Raw genomic sequence first — 18,316 nt, forward strand, 5'->3', positions numbered from 1 at the left:
TCATCTATATCAATTAATCTTTATCTATATCAATGGTTAAAAAAACATCAAAGTTCATTCAGTTTTCCGTGAGACAATGACATGTGTGATTGACATGTCATTTTTTTTTAATTAATATATATTATATTTTTATTTTTATTACTAATTTTTAAATAATAAAACTTTTATATTTTTAGAGATATTAACCAAACAATCTAAACATTTTGAGAGACACTAATCATAGTTTTTTTTTTTTTTAATTAATATATTTTTAATATTTAATTGTATTAAAAAAATTTATTATTTGGAAATGTTAATAAAATAAATATTAAAAATATATTAATTAAAAAAATGAATTATTATTAATGCTTCTCAAAATGTATAATAAATTAAGTTTTATAATTTAAAAATAGTGAATAAAAATAAATATATAATATATATATTACTTTTTAAAAAATGACATATCAATCAAAAGTGTTATCATTTAATGAAAAACTTAACGGGTTTGAATGTTTTTGTCCAGCAGTGACATAAATGAACATTAAACTCAATTACAGTGGTATGAACGAACAAAAATCAGTTCAGTGATATACGTGAATATATTGAGTGATATACATGAATATTTTCAATGATAAAATTAGCATTCCCCACCAAAAAAACTCAATCACAATTTTTTATAGTACGTTTTCATATATATATATATATATATATATATATATATATATATATATATATATATATATATATATATATATATATCAATTAAAATATTTTTTTATTATATATTAATTTTCATCCAAATAATTCAATTTTTAATAATCTTAATCTAAACAAAATTATTTAAATAATTAGAGATACTAATTGATACAAATTTTATAATAAAGTCATTTTTTCTTGAACAATTAATTTTATAACTATATATTGATCTTGCATTATATTAATAATTATTAGACAAATCGATAATGTCATTATAGAAGATCCATAAGGCTCTTGCGGAACAAACTCGTGCTAGTCATCCCCTTAAAAAAATTATAATTCTCTTGATATATTTGAGTTTAATTTATCAAATGAAGACAAATAGTTAATTAATTTATGTAACTATAATGAATGAGTTATCTAATTCATATATCTAACCCTAAATTGGATTGAGTATCATGAGTATGTAATTATAAATTGAGTTTTGTATGAGCTTTGATATTTCCTAGCTAATGCTCACCCTAGCTAGCTAACCATGGTCCATAACAATAACCATTTTTTAAAATCAAATTTCACCTCTCATGCATGCACACTATTTATATAATGCATAATTGATATTATGAAGATTGCTGGTATGAGATAGATATAATATATGTTCATTGGCTTTCCCTATAAATCTGATGAAAATATTACCATTGGTCGGGGGATTAATGGATGGCCAATATCCCTTAATACTCAACCATGGATGCATGGATATATCACTCAACAAAGAACCAAATCTCCATACCAGCCCTAGAAAGAATGGCCAAACCATTACATGTCGCCGTGGTGGTCCTCCTTTACGCCGCCGCCTTATCCCATCGTTTCTCCTTCTCATTGGCCATTGGAGTCAACTATGGCACCACCGCCAACGACCTTCCGCCGCCACAACAAGTGGCCCAATTCATCAAGGACAAAACCTTAATAGACCGCGTTAAAATCTTCGACGCCAACCCCGACATCATACGTGCATTCGCGGGCACGGGCATCCTTCTAACCATCACCATCGCCGACGGCGATATATTGAACCTCGCAACCCCTCGAGCAGCCCGCCGATGGGTTGCCGCCAATGTACAGCCGTTTTATCCGGCCACTCGCTTCCACCACATCTGCGTAGGAAGCGAGGTTTTCCAGTGGACCGACGCGAACACGATTGCGCATCTCGTTCCCGCGATGAAAGCCGTGCACAACGCGCTATCTCGAGCCGGGATAAAGGACGTATCCGTCACGACCGCCCATTCGCTCATAATCTTAAACCCATCGAACTTTCCGAGCGGTTCCTCGTTCAAGACGGCGTGGGACCGGAGTGTGATAGCTCCCATGTTGGACTTTCATCGTCGGACCAGGTCACCGTTTATGGTTAATCCTTACCCGTATTTCTCCTGGTCCCCACAAAAGGACGCGTTCAATCTTTTCCGTCGCAACCCGGGCGTTCGCGATCCGGGAACAGGGAAAACGTACTTCAACATGTACGATTTTTTATTGGATTCGGTTCATACGTCGATGAAGAAGTTAGGGTACGGAGACGTGGAGATTGCGGTTGGGGAGGTCGGTTGGCCGTCTCTAGGAGACCCCGGAATGAAACAATGTACGGTGGAAAACGCGCGATGGCATAATTTGAATGTGTTGACCAAGTCAAAGTCAGGTGTCGGGACACCTTTGATGCCGGGACGAAGATTTGAAACGTACATATTTGGATTGTTTAATGAGAACTTAAAACCCGGTTCTGCAGCGGAGAGAAATTTCGGGTTATTTCGACCCGATATGACTCCTGTTTACAACATTGGCCTCATGCGTGGTGGAGTACCACCAAAGGTAACATTTTTATGACTAAATTATTGAAAATAAATCTTTAAGTGACATTTTAAACTATAGGGTAACAATGGGGGGAATGCATTACCAGCACCATCGGGAAACCAATGGTGTGTGGCGAAACCGGGGGCCAGTGACGCCGGGCTAGGATCAGCCTTAAATTGGGCGTGTGGCCAACCCGGAATAAATTGTTCACCGGTTAACACCGGAGGACCCTGCTTCGAGCCCAACACAGTCAGTGCCCATGCATCCTATGTCATGAATGCTTACTATAAGGCCAAGGGTTCGCAGCCTCACAACTGCGACTTCTCTGGCACCGCGATGATCACTCACACCAACCCAAGTAAGCATTGACCCAAGAAATAAAATTTAAAAATTGCTTGTTTTTGAAAATTTTATTAGCCTCTTTTGTATACTAAACTAAATTTGTTTGGATTTGCAGGTCATGGAACATGTCATTATTAATAAGGGACAACATAAGAAAGTATGATGCTACTTATGGAAGCCATGTGCAGGCTATTTTGCGAAAATCTTTCATATGTTTTTAACTGTTAAAATCCTTATTAGCTAAGTATTTCATGATAAGAAAATATTCATTTATTTTTTATTAACAAATTAAACTTTCATTGACAAATGGAGAGATGACATTGATTGTTAATTATATTGCGCATAATATAAACTATAATTTAACAAAGAACAAAATCTAAATATTATACTTCTATATCTTTCATTCAAAATATATATTTCTACTTAGCATAAAAATATGGTTTTTTTTCATTGGTATAGTTATCTCAATTAAATGACCACAATAACAACAAAAACAACCATGTTTCTACTAACATATACATTTTTTTTAGTGTAGTTTGGAATCATCATATTGGTTCTAATGCTCTAAAAACTAAAATTCATATCTAGGGATGAAAATAATGAATTCAATTGCAAAAAAAAAAATAAAAATCAGAGATTAGAGGTTATAATAAATTCTATCGTAAAATAATAATAAAAAACAAAACATTTTTTTTTTCAGGTTGGGATGAAAGCCCTACTCAACTCTAACGTAGATCTGTCTCTGACCTCATTAATGAGTGCGTAAACATGCTCGTTTAGAGACTTATGAAAATGTTGATAAACATATACATTTATGGGCTCGCGAAGCTGTTCATTTAGAGGCTCGTTTAATCTTTATTAATATATTAATAAATTAATATTTAATAACTCAAAAAAAATTAAGCTCTCCGTAAAATCTTCTTATAGATTGTAAACAAGCTCTATAAACGAGTCGATTTCGAGCCGCTCGTGATTTCAACTAAATACATCCAAGTCAAGTTCGAGTTCTAATATAAAAGTTTAAACCTAACTCGAGCTGAATGTATGTTAAACGAGCCGACCTCGAGTCTTTAACTTTCGAATTCACTCCTCCTAACTAATTATAAGTGTTAAATGTTAAAAAAAAAACCTCCAGACTTTTTTTTTAACTAAATAGCCCAAAAAATAATAAAAAAAGAAGTCAATACCAGATAATTTATTCAATTGATCCCTCAATGCCAATAGTAAAAAATACTTTGCATTCCTCAGTCTATGGTTGATATTTTCTACCAATGAATGTCAAACGGCTAATACCAACGTTATCTTCTCACGTAATCCAACATACTTAATTAATTATATATACTCCTCAAATTTGTGGAATATTATAAGTTATAACATACATAAATATTTGTTGATTGACATCCAATGTTTTTATTATTGTTTTCAAATGTAAGATAGATTGTCTCTTCCGTTTCTTGAGGGAAAAGAGGCAAATTTATAATAATGTCAAATTGACTAACCATATGTAAACACTTTAATTTTGTGATTTAATTTGAATGAGAAATTATTAGATAAATGTTATTAAAAATAAATAATGTTTGATATTTCATTCATTGGGATATAAATTTAGACAAAAGCATATATATATAACTTAATTAGATATATATTTACAAATTTATTCACATTTTTTTTCATCCAAACTGAGAGAAATTAAAATGTGTTTTCAAATGAGCCTTAAATATATATGTTAGCAAATTAGTACTATATATTGTTGTCTGTTACTATAAAGGAAGTGGAGCAGTTAAGGCTGGCTGAGTAAAAAGCATATGTAATAATACTAATAAATTAATTAAAGTTGAAAAAAAAAACATTATATATAATATATATATGAAATACCTTTGATTTGTTCTGTTCTGTTTTTTCTTCAATCGTCAACCACAATACACGGGAACTGACATTTACAAGTAGAGAACAATTAAAAATAATAATTTTAATATTTTAATCAATATGAATCAACCACGTACATACAAAATACTTTAAGTTTGTGACACATTAGGGATTATTATTTTCTATAGTCATCTAGGATTATTTTTCCTCTTAAAACTCTGGTCCACTTTCAATTTTGGTTATTTAAATAACCTTATTCATGGGGGTGTTAAAAAGGCAATTTTAAAATTATTTGAATGAAAAATGTTTAAAAGATATTAATATATAATTAAAAGTTTATAAAATTTTAATGTTTTTTTATTAAATAGAAAATATTTTAATTAATATAATATTAATTAAAAATGTAAAAAATGATTCATTATCGAATTTTAATGTATGGAGCAATATTTTTTCTTCACATTTCATAAACATTTTTCTTAGCATTGCTATTGTGATATTTAAATTGTTCAATATGACAAAAAAAAATAAAAAATTAGGCACCTTAGAAATTATTAAAATTAAGTTTTTCTTTAAAAATTCAAAAATCATACATGAACTTGTTTGTTTCGAAGTTTGGGAGAGAAATAAGTTTATATAATAAATGATTTCATAATATATCAAATTTATAATTAAAATAGTGATTTTTAAAAGAAGAAAAAAAATATTTTTTTTATCAGAAAAACTGAAAATCAAACAAACCTTAATTTAGTTGAGTAGTCGATAATCTATATATATAATGATGCTTAATTTTTAAAGTGTCCGGATTGCCGGGTCGAGAGCTGTGGTTAATTTGGATACTTGGGTCGGATTGTGGGTTGACCCGTTTTTAAATTTAAAACGGTTAAAAATAAAATTAAAAATGCTAGAGGTATGTTTCGAACTTGCAACCTCACAAAACATGTACAACTCTTTAACCAACTAGGCTACAAAGACTTTTCATTGTAAATTCAACACCAAATTTGATAAACGCGGGACGTTTTAATATTAATATAAGTTCAACTTTTTAACTAACTAATCTATATATATATAATGATGCTTAATTTTTAAAGTGTCCGGATTGCCGGGTCGAGAGCTGTGGTTAATTTGGATACTTGGGTCGATTGTGGGTTGACCCGTTTTTAAATTTAAAACGGTTAAAAATAAAATTAAAAATGCTAGAGGTATGTTTCGAACTTGCAACCTAACAAAAACAAGTACAATTCTTTAACCAACTAGGCTACAAAGACTTTATATTTTAAATTCAACACCAAATTTGATAAACGCGGGACGTTTTAATATTAATATAAGTTCAACTTTTTAACTAACTAATCTATATATATATAATGATGCTTAATTTTTAAAGTGTCCGGATTGCCGGGTCGAGAGCTGTGGTTAATTTGGATACTTGGTCGGATTGTGGGTTGACCCGTTTTTAAATTTTAAACGGTTAAAAATAAAATTAAAAATGCTAAAGGTATGTTTCGAACTTGCAACCTAACAAAACAAGTACAACTCTTTAACCAAATAGGCTACAAAAACATTATATTTTAAATTCAACCCCAAATTTGATAAACGCGGGACGTTTTAATATTAATATAAATTTAACTTTTTAACTAACTAATATATATATATATATAATGATGCTTAATTTTTAAAGTGTCCGGATTGTCGGGTCGAGAGCTGTGGTTAATTTGGATACTTGGGTCGGATTGTGGGTTGACCCGTTTTTAAATTTAAAACGGTTAAAAATAAAATTAAAAATGCTAGAGGTATGTTTCGAACTTGCAACCTAACAAAACAAGTAAAACTCTTTAACCAACCAGGCTACAAAGACTTTATACTTTAAATTCAACACCAAATTTGATAAACGTGGGACGTTTTAATATTAATATAAGTTCAACTTTTTAACTAACTAATCTATATATATATATAATGATGCTTAATTTTTAAAGTGTCCGGATTGTCGGGTCGAGAGCTGTGGTTAATTTGGATACTTGGGTCGGATTGTGGGTTGACCCGTTTTTAAATTTAAAACGGTTAAAAATAAAATTAAAAATGCTTGAGGTATGTTTCGAACTTGCAACCTAACAAAACAAGTACAACTCTTTAACCAACTAGGCTACAAAGACTTTATATTTTAAATTCAACACCAAATTTGATAAACGTAGGACGTTTTAATATTAATATAAGTTCAACTTTTTAACTAACTAATATATATAATGATTTTAAGTAAATGGATACTTGGGTTGGATTGTGGGTTGACCCACCCATAAATTTAAAACGGTTAAAAATAAAAAAAAATGTTATCCGTAAATTTTTTTTCACGATTTTTATATTATTACTCGTGCAAACGGGCTAAATACTAGTTATTATGATAATTAATCAATCACTTCCTAATATAAAATGTTACATTATAACCCAATCAATATACTGATATACATATATAATTTGAAATAATCGAGTGTATTAATTATTTACAGAAGACCCATAAATAGGTCCTTAAATTATTAGCACATTTTAATATCCACCCTAAAAGCTATTTATTTATTTAGACCTCTTAAAATTTTAACTTGTTAAAATAATCCAATTATTTAATTTGACATTTAGTGGCTCTATAAATTCATTTTAGGTTAATCCAATTCGAGTATAGAACCCTTGTAGTTCTATGTGCATTTTTTTGGTCATACACCTATTTTATTTTTTGTTGTCAAAATTCATTTAGTTATAGTTATTAGATAATCATTTTTAAACATTTGTTTTATAACATACTTTTGTCATAATTTTGTAAAGTAAACGATATTATCGCTCCAAGCCTTTGTTGATATCGAAATTAGATACTAGTTTCGATTACATATCTCAAAACCAATATTTAACCCTTGTACCTTAAAATTATATATGTTATTTAAAAAACAAAATAAAGGGTTAAAAGTTTGGGGTGGAAAATAGTATAAGGGCTTATTTATTAATTTTATCAATTATTTATTATTAGTAACTTGTTTTTGTTTTTAGACAATTCCTTATCTTTCAATATTTGAAATCTATTTCTAGAATTTTCCTTAAATATTTGATAATTCATAGGCAACATGAATTAACTATATATCAACTCTATCTCTAGCCTTTCACCAAACCAAGATATATTTGAATAATATATTCCAAGTATCTTTTGACACCAAATTAAAAGCCTTGGAATATATCCAAATCAAGAACAAGAAGATGGGTATCCATGATGTTAAAAGGAAAACAGGATTTCACCTTAAAGAGAAGGTTTTGAATGCACGTTTGTCTTTCATGGGAGTTACCTTGGCGCAATAGTAAGTTGTCATATGTCAATACTAGTTACTTTGAAACAAAAAAACTTTTGTTCGTAATATATAGCTAGTGATTTTTTATATGAAGTTTAATTTCCCTTTTTTATCCGCGGTTGAATTGGTTTCCATTGTTTCGCGATATGAAGTTTAACTGAACGATCGACACGTGGAGATCATCATTGGTTACCCGACCCATGCGCGATGGATCTGATATCACGGGCAGCATATGAAGTTGATGATTATTGGAGGGTTGTAAAGATCCTTCACAAAAGGTATCTTGAATTGTGCATATGATTTTGGTAGTCTTTTCTAAGTTCTATATATATGATGTTCAAATTTATTAATTAATAAGTGGTATTTTATATTATATATATAGGTTATCAAAATTTAGTGAAAAGAAATGGAGAGGCTCTTACAAGGCTTTGATTTTGTTAGACCATCTTCTTCTCCATGGACCATTAAGAGCTGCCGAAGAGTTTGAAGATGATGTTCATATCATAATAGAAATGAAGAGCTTTCAATATGTTGACCACAAAGGGTAACTCTAAAAATTTTACCCCTAGAAAATTAATCCATTTTTTTTTTTTTTGTATTTGAGATTTTATTTTGATTCATAGATTTGATTGGGGTTTATCTATAAGAAAGAAGAGTGGGCACGTATTAAAGTTGATTGAGGACGGGTCCTTCCTGAAAAATGAAAGAGACATAGCCCGAAAAGTCAAGATTGATCGGATCAAAGGTGCAAAGAGTTTCATCTTTTGGCCTTCTACTACAAATAAAAGTTGGAAAATATTTGAAGAGGAAGGTTATAATAGTAGGTCGTGTATTTACCACCCTGTTCCTAGCAAGTGTCAATATCATGAAGATGTTCTTGAATTAGATTTGGTCGATGAGGAGAAGACAAGAATCGTGGTTGATCGATTTGAAGGGCGATATAACGATCAAAACTCCTCGGTTGGAGTTCAGGATGAGTTGTGGCTGAATAGTATTGAGGAAGAAATTTACCATGGTGGAGAAAGTCCAAGCAATTGGATAAGTTTTGAAAAAGAATTACTTTTTCCAGGCATGAATTATGAGGTATTTGGAAAAATGAGCAAGGAATGAGACCCGTAATGGTTTCTTCTATGGAAAAATAAGCCTTGGGGAACAACATGAGAATGAATGACCTAATACTTAAGTCAATCCACTTGGTTTATAAGTGTTTAGAAAGAAATTTCATCAAACATGAGCCAAATTAGCTTGTTTTTAACATGTTTATGAATGTTTCAAGTTCTACCTACTTTCCATTTTGACGAGTTATTGAGTTTTTCTAAATTTTATTTGGTGGCCAATTCGGCCATTGTCTTTATGATTTGTTGATATCCTATGTACATTGTTATGACATATATTCAGATGTAGTCTGTTAAACCTTTGAGGGGGTAGAAACTATTTAATTTGGAGAATGTTTGATTGCATGATTATACAAATGACAAGTTTTTTCAAGAAGTTATGGAAAACAGTCTCAGTCTTTTTCTTCAGTTCCATCTTGTGTACAAGAAGTTATCAAAAATGTCTCCTATTTGGATGCCAATGCGGAAATTTCATTGGAACAGAAGCTTACATACCCATAACTCCATAAGTTGCAAAATATTGTCGTTTTGAATTGCTGTAGCAGAAGCTTCCATACCCATAATTGAAGGCTGGAACAGGACCTCAAGGGACCAAATTATAATTGAGAAAACAAATGGAGCACCTAATCTAGCCAATTCAGAAACACTTTATAAAATTTGTTCTAATTATAAAGGATGATCTATTGTATTTAAGTTGTAATATTCATCAACTAATTTCATTTTCCTTGGAGTGATTTGATTTATATATCAAATTAACATATTCAAGATATTAGATAGCAAGATGGACCTTATCTTGTTAATTAACCGGCCTAATGATCTGTCATTAGGCCGTGGCCTCGCCTAAAACAAACCTGAACTAGAGGAGCGACGATAGAAGGCCTTAATCCAATGAAAACCTTCATGAAATAAACATGGAAGAGAAGGAACATGAGACTAGAAAAAAAATAATACTTTAGAATCTGAAAGGAGGAACTCTAGAATTCAATTTTAACACAAGAATATGACAATCCAGACAAACAATTTCTTGGTCTTTTTTTCAAATCCAGACACAAAAACAAATAACAGAGGCACCAAACAAACTTAACTTTTTCTTGCCAAAAATTACAAAAAACCAAAAAAATACACCCCATATCTTCAACTTATACCACCATTGAAGACCAAATTAGAAGCATTTTCTGTGAACGATAGATGGACCAGACTCATCATATTCTGCCTTGGCAATCCACATCTGCACTCAAATCAAATTTCACAGTTAGTGTGAAACAAAAGAGAATAATATTAAAATCCGGAAACAGACTCATATCATAAATTGTTACCAAATGTGATCTCATAAGGAACCAATATACTTGACAGAAAAAATATACTAATATCCAAATAGTAGATGGAACATACCTGTTGGAAGGTGCTGAGTGATGCTAAGATGGATCCTCCGATCCAAACACTGTACTTCCTCTCAGGTGGGGCCACCACCTTGATCTTCATGCTACTCGGAGCCAAGGCTGTAATCTCCTTGCTCATTCTATCGGCTATTCCAGGGAACATAGTCGACCCACCACTAAGCACAATGTTTCCATACAAATCCTTTCTGATATCAACATCACACTTCATGATTGAGTTGTATGTGGTCTCGTGAATTCCAGCAGCTTCCATACCAACCATTGACGGCTGGAATAGGACCTCAGGGCATCTGAACCGTTCAGCTCCAATCGTGATCACTTGCCCATCAGGTAGCTCATAGGTCTTCTCAACAGAAGAACTGGTTCTCGAAGTTTCAATTTCCTGTTCATAATCCAGGGCAATGTAAGCAAGCTTCTCCTTCACATCTCTAACAATTTCCCGCTCTGCTGTCGTTGTGAAAGAGTAACCACGCTCAGTAAGGATCTTCATTAAGTGGTCAGTCAGATCCCGACCAGCCAAATCAAGACGTAAGATTGCATGTGGAAGGGCGTAGCCCTCGTATATGGGCACTGTGTGACTCACACCATCACCAGAATCCAGCACAATACCTGCATACACACACACAAGAGATTCATCTTTCAATACCCATGTACTTCAATTTTAGACATTTATATTTGATTTATTCAAACATTTATTTTTCTATAATAATCCTATAATGTTCTCTACAATTCAGTTGAAAACATTTGTAAGTTACTCACCGGTAGTACGACCACTTGCATAGAGGGACAAAACAGCCTGAATGGCAACATACATAGCAGGAGTGTTAAAAGTCTCGAACATGATTTGGGTCATTTTCTCACGATTAGCTTTAGGGTTGAGAGGTGCTTCGGTGAGGAGAACAGGGTGCTCTTCAGGGGCAACACGAAGTTCATTGTAAAAAGTGTGATGCCAAATTTTCTCCATATCATCCCAGTTGCTGACTATACCATGCTCAATTGGGTACTTCAAAGTTAAGATACCTCTCTTGGATTGAGCCTCATCACCAACATATGCATCTTTTTGTCCCATGCCAACCATTACACCAGTATGACGGGGGCGACCAACAATACTAGGAAATACAGCCCTCGGAGCATCATCTCCAGCAAATCCAGCCTAGTAGTACAGGAGTAAAAACACAGGCAAAATTGTATAAATGAACATCTTCCATAAGTCAAACCATACACATCAATACCTTAACCATTCCAGTTCCATTATCGCACACAAGGGGCTGAATATCCTCGGCATCGGCCATAGTTTTCTAACTCCTGACAAACATTTAGTATTAATAGGTAGAAATAACCGCATTCATTCTTTTTTGTTCTCAATTTCCATTTATAATTTGCATAATGGGTAGATCCATATTGTGGTTTAGAACAAAGACAACTACAACAAACAGATCAAGGGAAAAAATAGAACATTTATCACAGCACATAGAAGAGTTTTCAGTGATTTAAACTTCAACTAGTCCATAACTTTCAAATCTGATGGAGAACTAAAGTAAAATCAGTTCTTGAATAGAATTATTCAAAGAATGCAAGCGAATCTATTAATATTTTGATTCATAAAACAACCTTTAATCATAACAATTCAGCTCCAAGTATTAGATCAAGAACAAAAATGGAAGATCTCAATCAATTGTCCAAACATCAAATTGACTGAGAAATATTTATAATTTAATTTCAAACTAGATCTCAAAAAACTGCATAAATCTATCATCTTCAATTACAATCATAGAGTAACCAAAAAGATCAAAGTGTTTGCAGAGAACATGGAGATTTAGAATCAGTAGCCAAAATGCGTGAAGATCTACACTGTAAAGTAGCAAGTTCACATCGTAATGCTTCAGATCTAAGCCGATGCAAACTAAATCAACAATGTTCAATCATCGGACACGAATATAGAGAAATGTATCATAAAGGGTCAAGTGTGAATCAACTAAAAGAGAAGAAATACAGATCAAAATTTAATCTTGGAAAATTTCTGACCTTGGGATGACCAGCAAGTCAGCAAAGGAGAGAGAGCGGAAATCGGCGAGCACCAACAAATGAAATCCTACCCAAGGCAAAGAAGAAATGTCGGGAGTGCATATATGTTGGGTACTGGGAACGAAGCTGGTACGTTGGATTCGTTTAGACAGTCATCATCTTGAAACCAGTGTAGGGCCAAAAAATGGACGGTTGTTTTGGTGGACACAGCGTATCCTTCCCCAATATCTTTTTTTTTCTTTTCTAATAACTAAAATATTTTTTATTTTTTAAAATAATAACAGCAATATTAGAGTAGAATCTTTTTATAATATATAATTTGATAAACATAGCTTTTAAATTAAATATTTGTTGAAATTACAGTGATTTAGTTTCTATATCTATTTAAGATTTGATGTCAATAATATTTGAGTACTAAGATAAGAGAATAAAATTATGAATAAGATGGATATATTAGATATGAGTAATAAGAAGATATATAATTGATATAATTTTAATGTTTTGTTAAGATTATTGAATATTCTTTTTTTTCATTGATAATATTTGAATTTATTAAAGAGATTATTATTATTTTGTAATCAAAAATAGTATTTTAATATCTCAATTTCATTTTATTATATTTTATTTTATTAAAAATATAAAATATTATTATCTTTTACATTATAATTTTTTTAATATACAAAATATTTAAGTATATCATAATTTAATAAAATATCTCACCAAAAAAAGGCTAATTAAAACCAAGGTTTTGAAAACCGTTTCGATAATTAACCCAATTTTTGTGGTGTACTTCGGTCCGACCGGTTAAACCATTGGTTGAACCGGATTTTTTTTAATTTTTTTTAAAATAAATTTAAATTTATTAATACATAAATTATATATATATTAGTTAAGCATATAAAATAATCAAATAAATACTAATTGAACTTAATAATTATCAATTAAATTTATATTATACTAAATATCCATAATTTTCTACAATTAAATTAACAAATAAAATAACCATAATTCCCTACAATCAATATAACAATCACACTAAATATCTATAATTCTTTACGATCAAAAGATTCAAAACAACAATAACACCAATTAGTCATAATTCCCTACACTTATTTTCTTCTAAACCCTAATTAAACAATGAATCCTAATTTCATATTCATTGTTTGCTGCTCATCAATGATAAACCAACATATTATCGGAAATACTACAAAAATTCATATTTACTGAGATCTGAAGAACAACCGTAAATTTGACAAACAAACGTAGATCTGAAGAACAGCCGAAGATCTAAAGTAAATAGTCGTGAGAAGAACAGTCATCTTTCTTCTTCAACCTTTTTCCTTTGTCGTCTTCAACATATTTCTTCTTTCTTTCTCTGTTTACTGTGATAAGTTAACTGAACAAAAACAAAAGTCTATAGCAAAAATAAAAACGAAAAAACAAAAAGTAATAATATAGGCTCATAGCTCATTAATAGGTTTAATAAATTAATAGTATAGTACTAAGTACTGACAAAGAAATAATTAAATATTATTATAATAATATTATAATAATAATTATATAAACTTTATATAATTTACCTTTCCAACCGGAAAAAACCGGTTTGTTTTTCAGGTTAAATCGGACGGTTGGACCGGATTTTGACCGGTTCGAAAGGTGACCGTTTTAAAGGCAAAACCCGAACCGCTCACCAAACCGTTTCGCGGTCGGACCGGTTGGACCGCCGGTCAAACCGCGTATTTTAAAACCTTGATTAAAACAAATAAAAATTTATTAATCAAACAAAAATAACATAAGAAAGTCTTTAAAATATTATAAACTAATAGTGAATAAACAAATTTACTCAAATATAACGTTTTATTTAATAGCATATATTATAGGATGTATAATTTTTTTATTAACAATTTTTAGAAAAATGATTAGAAGAGAAAATTTGGGAGAGATAATTTTAAAAGAATGACATGGGCGCAACTTGGCGGAAAAATTAAAAAAAATTATTTCTCTTAAGTCTCCTCACATTTTTATCATTTTTCCAACTAGAGTGACACAACATTCTCTCCCTCATTCCCTTTCCCAAATTCCCTTCTCTATCACTCCTCCAATTTTTATTAAAATGTTTTATATTTAATTTTTCTAATATTTTTAAATATATTTTATATAAATTATTAATATTTTTTCTTTTATTCGTAGGTTTTATATTTTAATTAATTTATTATATTTTTATTATTATTATTATTTTTTAAATACTAATATATTAAAAATAAAAATAATCGTTTAAGCACATAGTAACAAAGCATGACATGAAAATAAACGAAAAATGTTTACGGTAACTTTTCTATATATGATACTCCATATGCTACATCCCACGAGGCAATTGAATATTTTTGTAAACAACCCGATCAATTTATCACATATTTGTTTTTAATCATATTATCTTGGAGACTTTCTTGTTCTATAAAAAATAATTAGATCATTTTGACAATAAAACCTTATTAAAAACACATATGTATGTCACGAAAATTCAAACTACCTTCATCTTCTGGTAATTTTACTTTGTTCCCACTAAACTATAATTTTCTTTAATTTTTTTATTTTTTTTAATTAATAAATTATCTTTCTTAGATTGAAATTACATAATCCAATATCATTTTAACCATTATTTTATCTATCACATTATTTAATTTATTAATCAAAATATCTTTTATTTTAAAAAATAATTATTAATACATTTAAATATTTTTATCATAAAAAATTCACTAATCATATATTTTAAATAATCTACAAATTATATTTTAAATAATCTACAAATTGTTTAAAACTTATGAATCATGATCATGGTGATCCTAACCTTTAAAGATTTTAAGTGATGATCGTACATGTCTTTTAACTGCAACATCTCTATAAATATAAATACTGCAACATCCCTATAAATATAAATAAATGCAAACACAGGATGACATCGTAAAACACTTACCCATACCAGGCAACTTCCCAAAAACGGATGGATTGCGACAAAAAAATTAATAACATGCTGCTTTTAGAGCTACTTTTTAGGGAGCATCGAAGCGTGAATGGAAAATGGAACTGTTCTCTTAAGACAGTAGAAAAAAGAATAAGGAATAAAGTAACCAACGCATTCCATTTCAGGGAGTAGAAGGCAGGCAGTCCCATAACATGAAGCTTGGATTTGTGGCTTTTTGTCGTCTCACTTTTGTCGTCGGCAAATAGCCCGATGCTTTCGCTTGACTTATGATTGACTTGGAAGTCTAAATAAAAAGATTCTCATAAAGCGCTAAAATAAAATATCACTGCCTAATACAAAAGTAGGTGAGTTGTCGATTCAATCTTTTCATGACGCATACGACTAGACATAATACAACTTTTTAATGCACATATCATCCGTAAGAATTCCACCGTGAATAACGTTTCATCCAAAGAACGTGATTTTGGATGAAATCTTTGACTCACAAAGTTTTCCTAGCAAAAATTATATGGAACCATCTTAGCAAACAACTTATAAAAATGTCCCACATGGAAACTATTCATATATTATCAATGCATAACGTCTTGTTCAGCCGGGGACACTTGTTTGCGTCTTACCAAAAGTAAAACTCTATTATGGGACAAAATCTCCATAATGTTTAATCTCATTTTATATCTAATTCGACTAGCAAAATTGCTAGACTGAGGATCAAACATGTGCTTAACTGTGACATTTCTACATATAGCAAATGAAGCAAGCTCAAGATACGTCGTATTTAGACTTTTAACACTACACCAAATGTCGTCCAAAAAATTAATCAAAAATAATCCCCCACAATGAATCTAGACTACTAATGAAATTTTTTCCACATAAAATAAATTTCCCTCCAAATACTATACCCCACTGGATAATTAGACATTGTGGTGAACCAACCATACCAATAACGATCATACTTAAATATGATTATCAATGTCCAAAGACTATTCGGCTCTGTTGCAAATTTATTACACAATTTTGATAGAAGAACCTTATTAAAAAAAATAAGATCTTGAATATTCAAATATCCTTGATCTTTACAACATTTAATATTATCCCAACTAATTGATGACAAAACGATGAGTTAGAAAATCTCCAAAAATTACACATTATTCTCTCTATTTTTACCGCCATATTCTTAGGGAGAATGAATAACGACATCATATATGTGGACATATATGACAATACACTCTTAATGAGGATTAGTCGACCCCCTTTCGAGATTATTTTACTTTTATATCTAGACATTTTACATTCCATTTTAGTGATAATATGGTCTTAAGAGACATTGGATCGTAATTTAGCACCGAATGACATACCAAAATATGTTGACGGAAGACCAAAAACTCTCAATTGACATTACCATAAGTTTTTCTAATGTCTAACTTGAAAAAAACACATTTTTCACCTCTTGAATTAACTAAGACAATGCATTGACTATTAATACATCATCATAAATTTGACGATCTTTGATGAACATTGTCTAATTACTAAATTTGACTGTCTGTAATACCCTCCGCAACATGTTGACCAAACAATTTGCAATAAACTTATAAAGAGATAAAACGAGACTAATAAACATAAAGTTCTCCACATCAATAATTCCTAGACCTTTACGACACATCAAAGTAGATTTTCAACTCTTATCCAATGATAAAAATCAATAAAAATAATTAATTACTTCCATAATTATAGTCGAAAGGAAATTCCAAATATTCTTAAAAAAAATAACTCGTCAGAAACTTTATCACTATATTATTATTATTATTAAAATTTTATTTTATAAATTATATTTTATTTTAAATAATTATTTGATATTATTTAAATAATTGAAATAATTTCTTTTGAATAAATAAAATAATTTTTTATTATAATTTTAATTATAAAAGAATTTATATAATATTTTAATATATAAATTTAATTTATTTAGTATATGTAATTATAATTATTTTATTTTAATCGTAAAAATATATTATATTATTCAAATAAAATGATTAAAAATTATGTTATAAAAAAATAGAAAAATGTTAATAAAGAGAAAAAAATAGAAAAAATATAAATAAGAAATATTAAATTCTTATATTTTTCAATTCTAACATATATATTCTTAAAATAATTTAATATTAAATTAATTTAGAAAAAAATATTTTGTTAAATTAAAATTGTTACATAATAAAAATTAATTTTCTTATTAAAAATAGTATATATAATAAATTAAAAAATAAAACAATTTATTTTTATATTTAATTATACAAAATACAATTATTAAACAAAAGTTAATATTGTTTAATTCAAATAAATATAATAAATAAAATAAATTCTTTTTCTTTTTATTAACAAAAAAAATCTAATTCATATTTTTTTTAATTTTTATTAAATTGTATAACCAAATATTCAATTATTTAATCTTTATTAAAAAACATAATTTACAAATAAACATTTAGAAAACATTTACTATAATATTTTAATAAATATAATAATTTATATTTCTGTTTATAACTATTTAAAAAATATCTTTTATTTTTGTTTTCTATATAAGTTTAATATTTTCTTACATAAATTAAAAATAATTACACAAAATTATTAAAAATATTTTCATTCTTTTAATTAATATAAATATAATAAATAAAATATTATCTTAAAAAATGTTTTTTTATACATATTTATATCAATTAAATAAAATTACAATACAAAAAAACATGAATAATTTATAAGAATATT

At 29.4% G+C, this 18,316-nt stretch overlaps 4 protein-coding genes across 4 annotated transcripts; 3 read left to right on the forward strand and 1 right to left on the reverse strand.

Moving 5' to 3' along the window:
* Window positions 1–1,416: 1,416 nt before the first annotated feature.
* Window positions 1,417–2,377, forward strand: LOC124929712 (glucan endo-1,3-beta-glucosidase-like). Its single transcript, XM_047470107.1, has 2 exons — window positions 1,417–2,262; window positions 2,360–2,377. The coding sequence occupies exons 1-2, from the start codon at window positions 1,417–1,419 to the stop codon at window positions 2,375–2,377; spliced, it is 864 nt and encodes a 287-aa protein (XP_047326063.1).
* On the forward strand, window positions 2,377–2,991 carry LOC124929713 (glucan endo-1,3-beta-glucosidase-like). The gene is made up of 3 exons (XM_047470108.1): window positions 2,377–2,517; window positions 2,590–2,869; window positions 2,969–2,991. The coding sequence occupies exons 1-3, from the start codon at window positions 2,377–2,379 to the stop codon at window positions 2,989–2,991; spliced, it is 444 nt and encodes a 147-aa protein (XP_047326064.1).
* Window positions 2,992–7,880: 4,889 nt separating this feature from the next.
* On the forward strand, window positions 7,881–9,527 carry LOC124932589 (ENTH domain-containing protein C794.11c-like). Its single transcript, XM_047473244.1, has 4 exons — window positions 7,881–8,048; window positions 8,192–8,317; window positions 8,422–8,583; window positions 8,663–9,527. The coding sequence occupies exons 1-4, from the start codon at window positions 7,951–7,953 to the stop codon at window positions 9,147–9,149; spliced, it is 873 nt and encodes a 290-aa protein (XP_047329200.1). The 5' UTR covers window positions 7,881–7,950; the 3' UTR covers window positions 9,150–9,527.
* A 555-nt stretch (window positions 9,528–10,082) lies between these two features.
* On the reverse strand, window positions 10,083–12,702 carry LOC124932868 (actin-like). The gene is made up of 5 exons (XM_047473580.1): window positions 12,577–12,702; window positions 11,784–11,856; window positions 11,311–11,704; window positions 10,547–11,160; window positions 10,083–10,382 (listed from the first exon to the last, which is right to left on the reverse strand). The coding sequence occupies exons 2-5, from the start codon at window positions 11,841–11,843 to the stop codon at window positions 10,317–10,319; spliced, it is 1,134 nt and encodes a 377-aa protein (XP_047329536.1). The 5' UTR covers window positions 11,844–11,856; window positions 12,577–12,702; the 3' UTR covers window positions 10,083–10,316.
* Window positions 12,703–18,316: the final 5,614 nt, after the last annotated feature.

The sequence above is a fragment of the Impatiens glandulifera genome, chromosome 3 (genome assembly GCF_907164915.1).
Source record: "Impatiens glandulifera chromosome 3, dImpGla2.1, whole genome shotgun sequence".
Taxonomy (NCBI): Eukaryota; Viridiplantae; Streptophyta; class Magnoliopsida; order Ericales; family Balsaminaceae; genus Impatiens; species Impatiens glandulifera.